Raw genomic sequence first — 14943 nt, forward strand, 5'->3', positions numbered from 1 at the left:
GTCTCTGTGTCCATGTCTTTGCTTGTGACACCTTAGCCTAGATGCTACCTCTTGGTAAATCTGTCATCCCAATAATCACCTCCTGCAGGAAGCTTTCCTTGTCCTGCCCCAGTCGGGTAAATCACATGCTCAATGCAGCTCAGGCCCTAGGCAGTATGATTTTTATTTGCGCTTTATTGACCACACTTGTCAGAGGTCCTCACCCCTGTCACCTCCTCCCAGGTCCCATGGACTGGACTCTAAGAATAAAAGAACTGCAGCACTAGTCATCAGCAAAGATTCCCCAGTTTGCCAACTGCAGGCCGTCTGTGGCAGCTCCCATATCTTGCCTGCCCCTCATTCTGGCTCTCAGGATCTTCCAAATTTGCCTTGGCTCAGCTTATTGTCCCCCCTGGAAGCTCTGCCCTTCTTTGCTCAAATCCCCTTGCCTCTGAAGGCCAGGCAGGCGGTCCTGGCTCTGATCTCTGTGATCTCAGTCTCTCCCTGCCCCCTCCCCCGAACCTCTCACCACTCCCAGGTTGTTATCAGGCTGTCTGACTGCCTGTGCCAGGGGCCAGGAAGGCACTGGATCCATCTCATCCATGCTGGGGCCCACTCAGTGCAGTGCTGAGGACCAGTAGGCCCAGGGAGGACTGTGTGTGACATTCTCTCTCTCTCCATCCTGCTCGTGCCCCGAGGAGGCAGGGATCTTCCTCCTGCATGCCCACACAGTACCTGCAACAGGTTGCCATGGGAGTGGCCTCTCTGTGTCATTACGATTTCTGTCATCAGCCCCTTCAGCCTGGACACACATGTGGCAGCTTTTAAATATCATCCAGGAGCCCATTTGCAATGATTAATATCCCATTTCCTCTGAAACAATCCTTTGCTAAATTAGCTGGGGCCAGAGGGAATTTGGCGAGGAGCTGCGTGTCTCAACTTAACTTGCCGAATGGATTAAAAAAAGAAAAAAAAAACCTCAAAAACAAAATGCAGATCAATCAACACCCCTTCCCCCAGCTGAAAACCTAAAGTCCATTTAAACTCAGCAGGTTTGCAGTTAATTATAATTTCACACCTATGGCAGGAGTTACTGTGGTATTTATAATGTGTGCCTGCCCCCCTGGGGCCTCTGTGGGGGCCTCACTAGGGACCCTTCCCACCAGCCACCGCCTTCCCGACCACAGACACCTGTCTTCACCAAGCTGCTCTTTGGGTTCGGTCTTGTAAACTAAGGATGCTTCCTGGATTTTTAAAATTTCTTTCTTTGTAAAGGGTCTTGGGAAAGAAAGGACACAAAGATTTTTAAGGAACGGATCATGGAGGATAAAACCCCGGGGGAAGGGGAATCTTGCACCACGATCTAAGGAACCTAATGGTTGGAAACGCTTAAACAAAAAGGGATTGTGGTCAGACATGTGGTAGAACTTCCTGCCCTTGAAAGAAGCCAAGGCATGGGTGGGCCACCTGGCCTGGCTTCGAGGCGTCTAATCCTTCAGCCCTTCCCAAAGGCAAACCACTGGGTCTGGCAGGGCTCCGGTGACCCCTGCCCCAGGCTGCTCCCTGAGCACTGCAACTGTCTGGGCCCTGCTGTCTCACGTCTGACTCCCGAGCTGAAAGCTGTTAATGCCTTTTCTTTGATATCAGCCCAAAATAAATCAAGGATTCATGTACAAGCGAGATCAGCCGGGACCTTGGCTTTGGGGCTGGTGTTCAGGGGACAGCATTAAAATCTATAGCTTGAGAAATTCTGGTGGGGATAAGCCAGGACTGACAAAAGGGGGTTTCTAAGCTCTAGGGAAAGAGGCCAAGATGGACTGCGGAGTTGCTTTTTTCCCCTTGATTGTTTTTAAAAACAGGAGGGGTGGGGTGAGAAGCCACCTCGGGGGAGGCGGAGGGTGCGTGGACAGATGGCTCCAGGGCCTGGAGAGGCCCCGGAGTTCCACGTCCTGGCCAACAAGCCAGTTAGCCCTCCTCCAGCCAAAGGGTCATTGTGACCCCTTGCCCACCCCTGGGCCCAGGCATGGCTATGGACAGGGAGGATGGTGATGTCGCCCTCCCTACAAGCTACGGATACTGGGGTTTAGGGCACCTGGGAAGCTCGGTGGTTGAGCATCTGCCTGCAGCTCAGGTTGTGACTCCAGGGTCCTGGGATCGAGTTCTGCATGGAGGTCCCCGTGAGGAGTCTGCTTCTCCCTCTGCCTGTGTCTCTGCCTCTCTTTCTCTGTCTCTCATGAATAAATAAATAAAATCCTAAAAAAAAAAATTATACTGGAGCCTGCAGGGTCTGGTGAGGGGGATTGGATAAGGAAGTGCACTCCCCCAACACACACATATTCACACATAGGCACAAGGGAGTACACACACTGTCCAGCTTCCAGAGGCTTCTGTGGGGACACAGAAAGTGAGGGGGCTGCTGATGGTAGAGTCCTTTCTGCTCTGAGGTGCAGATCCCTTTTCTTTAGGGGTCTGCTTTGGGGTCTGGGTCACTGGGCCTCTTCTCAGCCCAGGATCTCACCCTCTGTACTGGGCTGGGGTTAGCTTGGCTCATTCTGGGGTCTCTCAGGTAGGAGCCCGAAAATAGAGTTCTGGATATGTTATACCTGGGTGGGGGGGTGTTCCTGATGCCCCAAAGAGGAGAGATGGGGCCAGACAAGGAGGGACTTGCGCATTGGGACACAGCTGCACAGGTGAGGCTGTTCTTTGGCCTGGGTCTCTGCCCACCCTACCCCACCCCCATGGGAGCCTCACCCAGGAGGTCCCCACAGGCAGTGCTACTGGTCTATACAAGCTTTTCCTCACACGTTCCTCACCCCCCACCCCTCCCCACTGTACCGCATCTCCAGTCAGAGGCTGTCTAAACCAATAGGTTTCTTTTTTTCAACCTTGTTTCCTACTGTCTTGGTATAATTTCAGATTAATCTTCCATTCTTGGTGCCCCCCACACCCCTAGCTTTAGTTTTCTGTGCATCCCATCCCGCCTGGGCCAAGGGTTCCCAACAGAATCCTGAGGGTTTTCTGATTATCCAGAAGCTGGCGTCAGGGAGACATTCGTTGCCATCTAAGATTCAGAAAATTGAAACTTCTATTGAATTTTCATACAGCGGGACCAGCCTGCACATCTATTTCCTCTAAACGCTCGCTAAATTGCCAACCTAGAGTATGGGACTAAATGGCTAGAAAGGTCTGGAAGGGAGGCACCCAACCCCGGGGAGGTCCAGAGTGTGGCCACGGGGCTCCTGGGGCCCCAGGACCCGGAGGCAGCAGGGAGCTGCCCGCACCCCTCAGCTCGGCTCCCTAGCCTCCCCTAGCACGTTCGTTGTCTGTGTCTGTTTAGAAATAAAATAATGCTCGGAGGAGAAATGAGGAACTTAATAGGATTTAAAAAGCCGCAGGAACCGATGGGGCTCCAGATGGTGGAGGGGCTGGGAGGACCGAATCAGCCCGGTTTTATGGTGGGGAACGTGGCCTCGGGGAGGGCCTTGGAGCCGCATTCGCATGCATCGTGTCCAACCTCATTAGCCAGCCCGGCGGGACTCCGCTGCCACAGAGTGCGGCCGGCGAGGGGGGCGAGGGGGGCGAGGGGGGCGTGGGCCCTGAAGATGCCGAACGGACGGGGAGCAGCGCCGGGCCGGGCCGCAGGTCCACCGCCTGGCTGGTGGCCCGCACCTGCTCGGGCGGGCTGGGCGCGGGGCGGCTCCAGGCTGTGGCACCTGCCCCAGCCCTCGCTGCCTCCCGGCCCTGCCCAGCTCCTCTCCACGACACCTCCCTCCCCAGACAGACAGAGACCGGAGGGAGACAGACAGACATGGGCTCCCAGGTCTGGACAGGGACAAGGCTCCTTCAACTTAGGCGATTTGGAAGGACTTGGCAGGGGGATGATGAATGAAGCTCCTTCACTCTCTAGAAGCTTCCCTAGATGGTGGCTGACTGCCGTGACCCCTCCAGGGCTCCCTTCACGGCAGGAGCTCAAGGCCACCCCCAGTATCTCTCCCGAGCCTCCCCCCAGGCCCTGTAGCCAGTGGCAGAACAAGAGGACCTTGGAGCAGGGAGCTTAGCCCTCCTGCCTGGGGTGTCCACCCTCCACCATCACCGGGCCTCCGGCAGGCTCCCCCCGGGCCTGTCTTCTGTGGGCCTCCTCAGGCCTCCCTGAATGGGCCAGGGTGGAGACTCAGGAGACCCTTAGCAGTCCCCATCATGGGCTGTGAGGTCTTCCCTAGCTGTGACCTCACACATTCCAGTCAAGCAGGGGTCCTCTGGAGTGTGTGTGTGTGTGTGTGTGTGTGTGTGTGTGTTTGGTTTCTAGGTCCTACAGGAGCGTGAGGGCTATGGTGGTAAACCCTAAAAGATTATTTCCAGCCTTGCTCACATTCCCTGTGGAGAGGCTCCCCAGTGCCACATCTGCCCCCTTCCGAGGGATGAGGAGCCCCTGGTAGCCCTGAATCCCTTCTTTCCTGGGTCTGTCTCCCGAGTCATTTCAATTTGTAACCTCTCCAGCTCATCAGCCCCCTCCGTGTTGCTGTTTTTTTTTGTCATTCATGTTGATGAGATAAAATCAGGTGGCCTGGGTCTGTGCCCGACACTCCAGGCACTTGTCCCTGGTGAGGGATGTTTGTTTTCCACCTTTCCAGAAGCGTGTTGGGTCTGTGGGTACCTTGTCAGTGTGGGTGTACGGCATGTTGGAGGGTGTTGTGGGGGTGCAAGTGTGCAACTGTGTTCCAGGGTTCCTCCAAACATAGCATGTTTAGCTCTTGGGGGCCTCATCCTAAATCTTAAGCTAAATCTTCTGACCTATCGATGGTTACTGAGAAGAGGTAGGGGTGGTTTCTGGTGATGAGGTGTGTGTGTCTGGCAGTGGTGGGGTAGGATGAGGTCAATGTCTGCCATACCCAGCCCAGACCTCAGCCACTTCTTCCCTTTCCTTGGGCCCTTTGAGAGTGGTGGGCACACTCCCCAGCCCCAGCCTCTTCCAATTCAGCCCAGGGGTGCCCCAAGCTGGTTTGCTGACTAAGGGCAGGGCTCTCGGGGCCTGAGCCCCAGAAAGGAGCACCCATGCCTGGATATGGGAACCTCATTTGCCCCTAGTGGGGGCGGGGGGTGGCAGGTTGTCCTGTCTTCTGGCTGTAGTACTCCCCTGGGCTGAGACTAGGGAGGATGAGGAGGAGGTTAGGCTACAAGGCAGCACAGTGTGGGCACCCATCTAGACACTGAGAGTGAAACTCAGAGGCTGAGGGGCCCCTGCAGCCATGGAACCCAATTCAGATGCTGACCATGAACCAGTTCATGGGGTAGGTGCATGCCCTAGGGAGGGTCTTTGCCTCTGGGATGGCCAGGGCAGGTGGGGGTGCCCTCCACCAGGCTCTTCTCTGCCCCCAGCCTGCCTCATTTCTCTAGCTAATGAATTGGTTTGCTTATTTGAGGGTGACTCAGTTTAGATATAGCTTGTTCCAGTGAGCTCTGTGGGGTAAACTGGATCCTCCTAGCAGAGAGATGGCTCCTTCCCTACCCAACTGGAGCCCAGGCTCTTGGTGGTGGTAGCAGGGGCTAGCTCCTCTCTTCCTGAGCAGGCACATTACAGCAGGGATGCCCTGTCACTGCTTGGTCCCCCCAACAGGATCAGTGGCTCCTCCTCTGATGGAGACAAGCCCAACCCTTGGGCCTTGTGTGCAGAGCCCCATTTTCACTTTGTGTCCTCACTGTTTCCCTCCAGGTCTACACCAGACCTCTTCTAGGAAGCCCTCCCTGCCTGCTCCAGGCCACAGCGAGCTCTCTTCTTTGACCTCCGCCAGCTGTGGTGTCTCATGTCTCACGGGTTGGTCCAAGAGCCCTGCCTCCCTCACCTGAGACCATGCTCTTCTTCCCTCAGTAGTCGTCTTCCATACCTTTCTCTGTTCCCATTTCTTCCATCTCTGCTAACGTTCACCTCTTCTCCATCCTCTTCCCACCAGAATAAGTATTTAATGGATATTAAATTATTTTAAACTGACTTTCTTTCCTTTTTTTTTTTTTTTAAATAGCTTGGTGATAGTGCTGACTCAGGATCATCTCACTGTTTAATATTGAATATGCAATTAATAGATAGATGTTTAGGTTTGGCTCTCCCCACCCCCCTTTCCACTGCAGGAAGAATAAAAGAGCTGATTAATCTGGTTTGGGGCAAGTGTCAGCGGCAGGAGATATATGGGAGAAAGGAGATGAGGTTAGCAGCTTGGAGTCAGAGAGCTCTCGCCTCCAAGGCAAGTGAAGGAGAAAAGGGTTTGCATTTGAGCTCCATGTGGCCTCACAGGGCACGGTGTTTCTGACACCCCACTCCGGTCCCGGAGAAAACTGGCTGGACTCTGAGTTGTCTTCTCCGCACCTGATGGGCCCCCTACGCCCCGGCAGGGGCCCCCCTCTGCGGGGCCTTCTTCATGCCACCCCGGCTTCTTCTCTAGGTGTGGAAACTGCCCTCCTTCCAGGCCAATTCAGGTACCACCTCCTCCAAGGTTTCTGGCTGCCTCCACTTCAGGGGCCCCCTTCTCTGGGTTCGGGTGCTGCTTACTGTTCTAGCTACCCTCCTGTACACCAGAGCTTTCTCCCCGCCAGGGATAGGGGCTCTTCCCTGCATTCTGGCCCTGCGACATGAAAGGGGTGCTGCAGGTGAGTCACTGCATGATGGGGGGACCCAGGGCCCAGGGCCTGCTGGGCCTGCCTCCTGGAGACACTCTCTAGGGGAGGCCCCTGGCTCCGCCATATGCCACCAAGAAGTCCTGCATGAGGTGGGACAGTCCTCCCCTCGCCACCAGGGCGAGGATGCCTAGAGCTGGGTGTTAACTGGACAGCCAGGAAAGGGGAAGGAGCAAACAGCATGAACCAGGTGGGCTTTCCTGCCTGGACCCTTTACACCTGAACCATTTCTACCTCTCAGCTGACCCACCTCTGCTCTCAGGGTCCTCAGGGTGGGAAGCTCTCAGAAAGCCATAGGGAGGTATGTCAGTGCCCTGAGCCATGCGGCCCCTCTGGGCAGCACCCAGATACCAACTGGGCTCTGGGGGAAGGTGGGATTTGAGCTCCAAGTCAGGAGGGCCCTAGGGCCTAGAAGCCTTGTGCCCAGGTCAGGGTCCTGCTAGGGCCCAGAGGGCAGCAGCCTGAGCTAGAGGGACCACAGGTCTCTGGGGCAGGCAGGCCACCTGTGGCCATGCTACAGTTCTCTCAGGACAAGGGCTTTGACTCTGAATTTGCAAGTAGCATTTGCCTATTTTGCTTTTTGCTCTTAACTTCCTAGAACACCTTTTGGAGGGAGGGAGGATGGGGAGAGAGAAATTGCTCAGTGCCTGTCTAGGCTGAGAGAGGGGTGACTTGTCCAGGCCCAGAACCCAGGATGGAGGTGCTTGGCAACGGGAGCCAGGAGCCGGTCTCCCCTGGTGGAGGGGACAGAGCCTTCCTCTCGGAGCAGGGCTCTGTGCTTGTGGGGTGTGGCTGTGCCCTCCTACTCTGTCCCCTTCCAGACATCTCCCTGCTGGCTCCAATCTACCTCCAGGATCTCGACCTCAGCAGTCCCAAGCCCCCACGGCAGCCCTTCTCAGATTTGCCCACTCTGGCTTGACCCTTCCCAGGAAAGGGCCGCAATCCACTCCCTCGCTCCCAGCCTGGCACCCAGGCTTCGGCTCATGCTCCATCATGGGGGAGGGGGGGGTTCCTTGGCGACAGGGAGGGGAGCACATCCTTTGGGTTTCCTAAAGGAAGCAGAAGAGTACCCTCGGACAGGCTACTTGTTTACTTACAGGAAGGAAGGAAAACCACCGTCTGGCAGACCCCAGTCACCTCCTCCCGTCCCTTCACTCTCTGCCCTCACCAGCCACCCCCGGCTCCAGAGCCCTGCCCCAACTCCCAGCCATGGTGTCCCTAGGGCCGGGAGGTGAAGGCAGGGAGTCGCTGCATCAGGGGGAGGAAGGGGGGGCGGGGCGGGGGAGGGGGGCAGAGACAAGTGAGCCCTCACGTGAAGGGGGCTGGCGCAGGCAGCTACTACCTCCTCGGCTCTCGCTGTCCGCTGGCTTCACCTGGATCGGCCGGTTCATCTGCAACAGAGCACAGGGGATGGTGTCAGAGCAGGCCTGGGGCTGAGGGGCACACACCACACCCCAAGGTACACAGGTGATCATGGGTACAGAGGCACACAGGCCACACCCACTCACATGGACACCCCCACACCACCGCTGCCCCCCACGCAGCTGCAAGTGTGCCCATTGTCGCCAAAGCCCCACCCGTCTGTCTCCCGTGGCCTATGCAGTCCCCAGGGACCCCGAAGTTTCAGGAGGGTTTCTCCGGATTGGAGACTCAGCGGTGTCCCCCTCTCAGCTTTGAGCAGCTCTGGCTCGCCTGTGACATTAGAATCTGAGGTGTCCTCACAGCGCATCTCTGGCAGCCCTGGTTCGCCGGAGACAGTTGGCTTTGCCCAAAGGAGTTGGTCTCTGGCCACCCTGTGCCATCTCGCAGATGTGAGCTGTGGGTCCCAGGGGTGCTGAGGCTCTGGCCACCCAGCTCCTACTTGGGGCTGGGCTCAGGGCAGTGGCTCCTGACTGCAGCGGGCTGTCCCCTCGGGGGGTAGGTGGAGTGGGAGCAGCTACTGTCTCCCGTGGTATCTAGGGGCCAGGAGGACACAGGACCCGGCTGACCCCTCACGTCTCCCGGAGGCCCATCTCTCTCTCTCTCTCTCTCTCTCTCTCTCTCTCTTTCTCTCTCTCTCTCTGGGATCCACGTCAGTGCCTGGATCAGGCCACTAGGGGTCTCTGAACTCCAAGAATCGCAGCTCCGCGCTAGTCTTTAAAGCTCGCAGGGAGGCCACCGGGTGGGCTCTCCAGCCCCGAGGCCCCAAGATATTTCAGACAATAAAAATGGAAGGAATCACGCAAATGAAATCCTACTTTATGTCTTTTCCAGCGCTTTCACCTGTCAAGTACCTCTCTTATCCCTTACTGCATTTTCATTTCTCATACAAACAAACCCTGACAGGCAGACGGGGCAGGACAGGCACCCCCATTTCATAGACGAGAAGCTGAGGGAGCCACCCCACGCCAAGGTGGGCCCAGGAGCCGGAGTGAGCCAGGGCTCTCCCTGGGCTTCCATCCTGTAGCAAGTGACTCCTTGTTGCCGGTTTCTCTGATGTGCGGAGGCTGGACTAGCCAGTTACAAGCTTCCTCGGGCCTTCTGGTCTAGGATTCGAAGTGAGTTGTGGCTGCGTCAAGACAAGTGGGTGGGGGAGCGTGGGTGCCCGTGACTCAGCAAGGTGAAGACAAGGCCAGGGGAAGGGCAGAGCTTCCACGAGGAAGGACGGGGAGGCAGGAGGCAGGGCGCGGAGCAGAGGAAATGAGACACAGGTGGCCTGCGGGGGACAAGACAGGACTCCTGGGGCCAGGCCCCTAAGATGGGGTCGGAGTGTCGTTGTCCGCACAAGGTCCCCACTTGACACGCCTTATGGAGTTGGGGAGAAAAAGCTACTTTGTATGTAAGCTCTGCCAGAGAGGAGACTGGTGTTACAGAAAGCTCCAGTCACAGGGAGAAGGAAGAAGGACATAATGAAGTTCCTGGCTTCACTTGGGAGGGGGGTCCTGAATCCCTCCCTCCCCCATAAACAGCCTCCTTTGCAGCTCCTGAGCAAAGGGCACAGAAGGCCGAGCAGGCTTCTGGCTATGAGGGAAGGGCACTCCTGGTTTCCCGTCCAGTGCTTTTTGGGACTCAGGATCCAACCCTTTTCTAGAATGTCCCTCCTTCCTGGAACACCCCTAACTTACACAAAGTAAATTAAACAAGGCAAATGGAATCTGCCTGGGCAGGAGCCTTCCACCTCAGGGGGCCCCTCACCCCCAGCAGCCCCTGTCCTTGGAACATGGACATTCGAGAATCTTCTGCCCCAGGCTCACGGACTTAGGCCTAATTTCCAGTCCCCTACCCTTCCCTGACCCCCACCATGACTCGGTGCTAGGCTCCAATTTGACTGTGGGCTTCCTAGCAGCAGGGATCCAGGGGCTCACCCAGCTTCCCGCCTACCCTCAGCCACTGGCTCAGCACCCACAGGGTGCTCCAAACAGACCGGTGCACCGGAACTGAACTGGTTCCCAGGGACCTGTGGCTCCTGGGGTCATTTTTCATGTTTCATTAGGATCTAGGGATGGTCAGCATCCAGACAGCCTTTGCGGGGCTGTCGAAGAGGTGCCAGTCTTGATGGAGAGATAAAATACGGCCCGATGCTTTCTTAATTCTCAGCAGAAATAAAGTGTCAGGCTCAGTTGGGAAGATTCCTCAGCTGGAGCAGGCTCTGTACAGATGCCTCGGGCCCGGAGGGAGATCTTCTCCCCAGGCCTGTGTCTCTCTCTTCCTGTTCCAGACTCCAGCCCTGTGCAGCCTCACCAAGGCCTGCTTCTGCCCCGAGGAGGGGGAGTGGACTGAGGGAGCCTGTCTTGGGGAGACGGGGCTGCGCCAGGCTGCAGAGGCAGTGGTGGTGAGGAAGGGTGAGGGGTAGGATGGTGGGTGGGGCACTGCCATCTCATCCTTCTTCTAACGTTGCACCCTCAGACCCTGGCCACAGCCTCAGGGAGGTGCCGGCCACCCGGCCCCAAGCTGTCCCTTACAGGTGAACAGCCTGCTTCAAGGACACTGGGGCCTACTTCTTGGTGGCTTTCCTCTCTCTCTCGCCTTCTGCCCAGCCATCCCCATCAGTCACTGTATTATCTTTCCAGGAGGACCTGGCTGGGGTGCCGGTGCCCTCTTTGCTGATTCTCTTTCTGAGGTGTCATCTGTGTCCCTTTATGGGTTGTGCTTCAGGGATGGGGGTGTTGGCGACTCAGGACTGCCTCCCCGGGTCCAGCAGAGCTCCCTGAACGTACCCCGAAGCCATCGGGGGTCAGTCCTTCAGGGACATCACTGACTCTTCTGACTGTGTTTCTGCTTCCAGCTTGGGGTCCTGTCAGGGGGAGCGAGGGGTCCTGGCCCTGGGCTTTTGGGGGTCCTCCCTGTCCTCATTGCAGCAGAGTACGGCGGGGTGGCTTTTTCTGCCTGTCCCGCCTCCCCTCCCCCTCCCCATCTCCACCACTTTTTGCATCAACACATATCCATGCATTAAACAAGACATTCCATTAATTTCTTCATCATCATAACTTAAGCTGGGACATACCCTTTAAATATTCATTCAGCTATGAAAACTGGGCATTAAAATTTTAATAATGTCAAGCTCATTTGAACCAGGCTCCTTGGGGACGATTACGATACAATTAGAATAAATACGATGATTGAGCCAGTCCAAAGGCTTCACCTGTCTGTCCAACGTGGCTCCTTGCGGAAAGAGAGGTCTGTGGCCAGCAAGCAGGCAGACAGATTGACAGACAGGCGGGCCTGGCTCTTTCTTGACTCCCCGACTCCTTTCCAGTCGAAAGCTTCCCAGGTGGGTTCTCCCTTTCTCAGCTACTTCCCACAGGTGCCCACAGGTCTCTGCCGTCCCCTGCGGCCAGGGTACAGAGGCCTCCCTCCCCTGTCTGGGAAGATGGGCCTGATTAACCCAGGTCCCAAGTCCGCCTTTCCCTGCCTGTCCTCCCGCGTGCAACCTGGATGGGGCTCCTGGGCTGGCTCCTGTGTGAGGGCCATTATTCTGTCTGTGTCCTCTTTCCCACCCCACAAGGGGCTCCCTGAGGCTGGCACGAGCACCCCACCAGAACAGGGCCACCTGCGGAGGTGGCCCCTGGGTCATTAGGTCCTGATGCGTTTTGCCACCAGACCAGGAAGGGACTGGCCTCCCCCAGCTTCCCCTCTGCTGCACTTACACCTTCCTGAGAGCCGACATGGAGGTTTGGGGGCAGGGGCTGAGCCCTGTCGTCCCTCGCTGCTGAAGCCAGTGCTGGCCAGAACCCTAGGGACATCCATGAGTGGACTTGCCCCTGCTTCACTTGGGACAGCCCCTACATCACTGGGATCCTCAGGGCCCTCCACCACTTGCCTTCTCAGGGCCTTGAGCCCTCTGCTTCACACCAGGCCCCGGTGTAGCTGACCCAGAGCTGTCTCAGAAATAAAAGGACCCAGGGGCGCCTGGGTGGCTGTCAGTTAAGCATCTGCCTTTGGCTCAGGTCACGATCTCAGGGTGCTGGGATCAAGCCCTGCACTGGGTTCTCCACTCAGCAGTGAGTCTGCTTCTCCCTCTCAAATAAATAAATAAAATCTTAAAAAAAAAAAACAAAAGGGTCCGGAAAGTTCTCTGTCACCCCTCACTGGCCACCCAAACACTCCTCTTCTTCACTGAGACTTCCTCCTCTTTCAATAAGACTTCCCTGGTTATGTCTTGGCTCCTTTGGTCACACATGGCCTTGTATTACTTTGTGAGCTCTCTGTCTCTCTTCTCGTGTGTGTGTGTGTGTGTGTGTGTGTGTATGCGCGCGCACGCGTGTGTGACAGACTGAGAGAGGCACTTGTTTCTCAAGCAAGAGCAAGAACCCCAGTTTCCTACACATGGACCCCCTAGACCCTAACTCAGGACTAAGTTCCACTGGACTATGTGTGTGTGTGTGTGTGCACGTGCATGTTTGAGTAGTACTTGTGTGACATTACAGACATCTTAAAAGAATTGATTTCGGCTGGAGACTGGGAATAAGCAAGATCAAGGAGGAAACTAGTACAGTTCCTTCTGCACAGTAGCCTCTCTGTAAACGTCACCCTCCAGGTTACTTTCCAGTCCATGACCCAGAAATGCCTTGGAAGGCCTGGACCGATGCCCCGCATAATGCCAGGGTGGGCAGAGGATGGTTGGGGTGACAGAGATTACTGTGGTGGCCTACAGAGATGGCCAGGGTGCTCTCCACCCAGCGGCTGAGTCCCCAAATGTAATTCCAGGGTAGGTGTTCAAACCTCAGTTCAAACCTCCAGCCCCTTTGTGATGTGTGAGCGCCTGGTGGTACCCAGCTCCCCTGCTCACTGGAGGGGCTCACCTCTCCCCAAGCCATGGCAGAGTGTGGCAATGCCTCTTCTTCTCTTGTCTTGTTCACTGAAAAGCAGCTCTTATCTCCGTCCCTTCCCACCGCCTCCCATGCTTGTGAAGAGCCTGGCTCCTATTCCTCATCAGTCCCCACTGTTTGTTCTCATCCCCCCAAAGAGCTCAGCTTTTATGTTGTCTGCACCACCACCACCCCCAACCCAGCACACATAATGGTCGTGGAAACAGTGAAGCAGCAGACCCTGCAGGCTAGGGCCCACTGGGATATCTGTGCCCCAACCCAGCAGCATTACTGCTCTGGGAAAAGAGATATAATTTTGCAGAGCTCCTTGTTCAAAAAGCAAGGAAAAAAGCATCGTTAAAGCACTAAAATATAAAGCTTTTCCTTTCTTCCACCGTCTCTCTCTTTCTTGGCTTGTCACGGTATTTTTTATTTGCTGTTTGACGTTGTTTTAAGTAAAAAGAAATATAAATTTTAAATTATTAGCACAGATCCTACCATTCATCTTTATTTTGTGTGACGCCAGTTTTAAATGCAAATATCAGAACATTTAGCTCCTATGCAGAATCACCAAAATTACACAGTTTGTTTTTTGTGACTTGTGCCTGGAGGGTGCCTTGAGCCAGCCAGAGGAGACAAATGCAAGACAGATTGAGCAAGGCTAAGGAGGAAGAGAGAGTCCCCTCAGGCATGGAGATCGTCACGGGTACCCTAAGCCCCACCTACCACCTGGGTGCAGGGGAGCAGTGCCTTGAGCCTCACCACCCACTGACATGTTGCCACCTAGCCTAGGGTGTGCCCTTGGAAGTCAAGCCAGGCTTCACTTCTACTCGGGGGCCACCCCCTGCCCCAGCCCACAGTGGACACTCAACCCTAAAGGGTATTGTAAATGTCCTGCCAGGACATGCAAGACAGGGGCAAGAGGCTTGCTCTTGATAAGACATGGCCTCTGTTGGCCAACCAGTGCTGCCAGCTGGGGGTACCACTGGTGAGTAGGCCTGACCCAACCCTACACTAACCTGCACCCAGGCCACTGCTGGCTGGCCTGGAGGGCTGACCACCTTTGCTTGTGGCCCAGGATGTGCACGGAATGGGCAGTTGGTGGGAGGCGGCCATCTAATCTGGACAGAGAAGAGGACTCTTCACATGAGATCATGGGGACCTAGGCAGGGGGCTCCCCAGCGACTCTGCCCTCCACCAGCACTTCGCCTTTGCAGCACTTAGCCAATAGTGACTCACAATGAATTAAAGGAGAAATGATTTGTTTAAAGCCCCAGGAAGGCAGATTCTGAATTACATGTCCTGATGGATTCCCAGGACTGGGCATAGTAAGTTTTCAGGAACCCTGGAATAAAAGAATCAACCTCCGCCCCATGGCTTCCACATTCCCCCCGTGAGAAGGGATTGCAGGGGAATGGCGGAAGTAGTGGACATTATTTGTAGCTTGTTGTAAATATATGAATATTTTAATTATCTCCTTAATAAATCACATATGGTTCCTTCCACAGAGAGGGATCAGAAATTCAAGGAATCCCCTTCTGTTGTCGCCATGAAGTTCAGACTTAAGGACACCCCCACAGTTAGTGTAGAGGGCAATCTGCCTTCACTGGAGACCTCTGACCTCCATCCAGCCTCCGAGGCGCACCCTGGCCAGGCCAGATGTCTGTCAATTCTTTGTGAGGGAAGGCTCACACCCTTTTTATTTTCCTGCCATACATCCAGAACCCCACACACGCCCCCTCTCTGGCCTCGTTCCCTCTTGCCTCAGCCATGCTCCCGGGGACAGCAACCCCGCCAGCAAAGTGGGGTTGTGGTACCTTTGGATCAGAAGGGTTTGTCGAAGCCCCTATCCTCGATCCTCATTTAGAGAGACAGCCAGTGAGCACAGACCAGACAGGAGAACCCAGGGTTATTGTTAAAATATGCAAATCCACAGCCCATTGAAATGCAAACCCTCCAGATAAGATTTTTTAATAAATCTGGTTCTGCTCCCACTCCCCGCTCCGAGGAG

At 55.6% G+C, this 14943-nt stretch overlaps 1 protein-coding gene across 50 annotated transcripts in view; it reads right to left on the bottom strand.

Annotated features, from left to right (window-relative positions):
* Positions 1-14943, bottom strand: part of CELF4 (CUGBP Elav-like family member 4) — a 296711-nt gene that overhangs the window by 61547 nt on the left and 220221 nt on the right. For 27 of the 50 annotated variants that reach the window (XM_072829352.1, XM_072829349.1, XM_072829351.1 and 24 more), the window contains exon 3: positions 7958-8036. In XM_072829352.1, coding sequence (XP_072685453.1) covers positions 7958-8036 — 79 coding nt within the window. The remainder of the gene's footprint in view (positions 1-7957; positions 8037-14943) is intronic. The other 23 variants (XM_072829398.1, XM_072829356.1, XM_072829365.1 and 20 more) reach the window with 1 other exon arrangement.

The sequence above is a fragment of the Canis lupus genome, chromosome 6 (genome assembly GCF_048164855.1).
Source record: "Canis lupus baileyi chromosome 6, mCanLup2.hap1, whole genome shotgun sequence".
NCBI classification, from domain to species: Eukaryota; Metazoa; Chordata; class Mammalia; order Carnivora; family Canidae; genus Canis; species Canis lupus.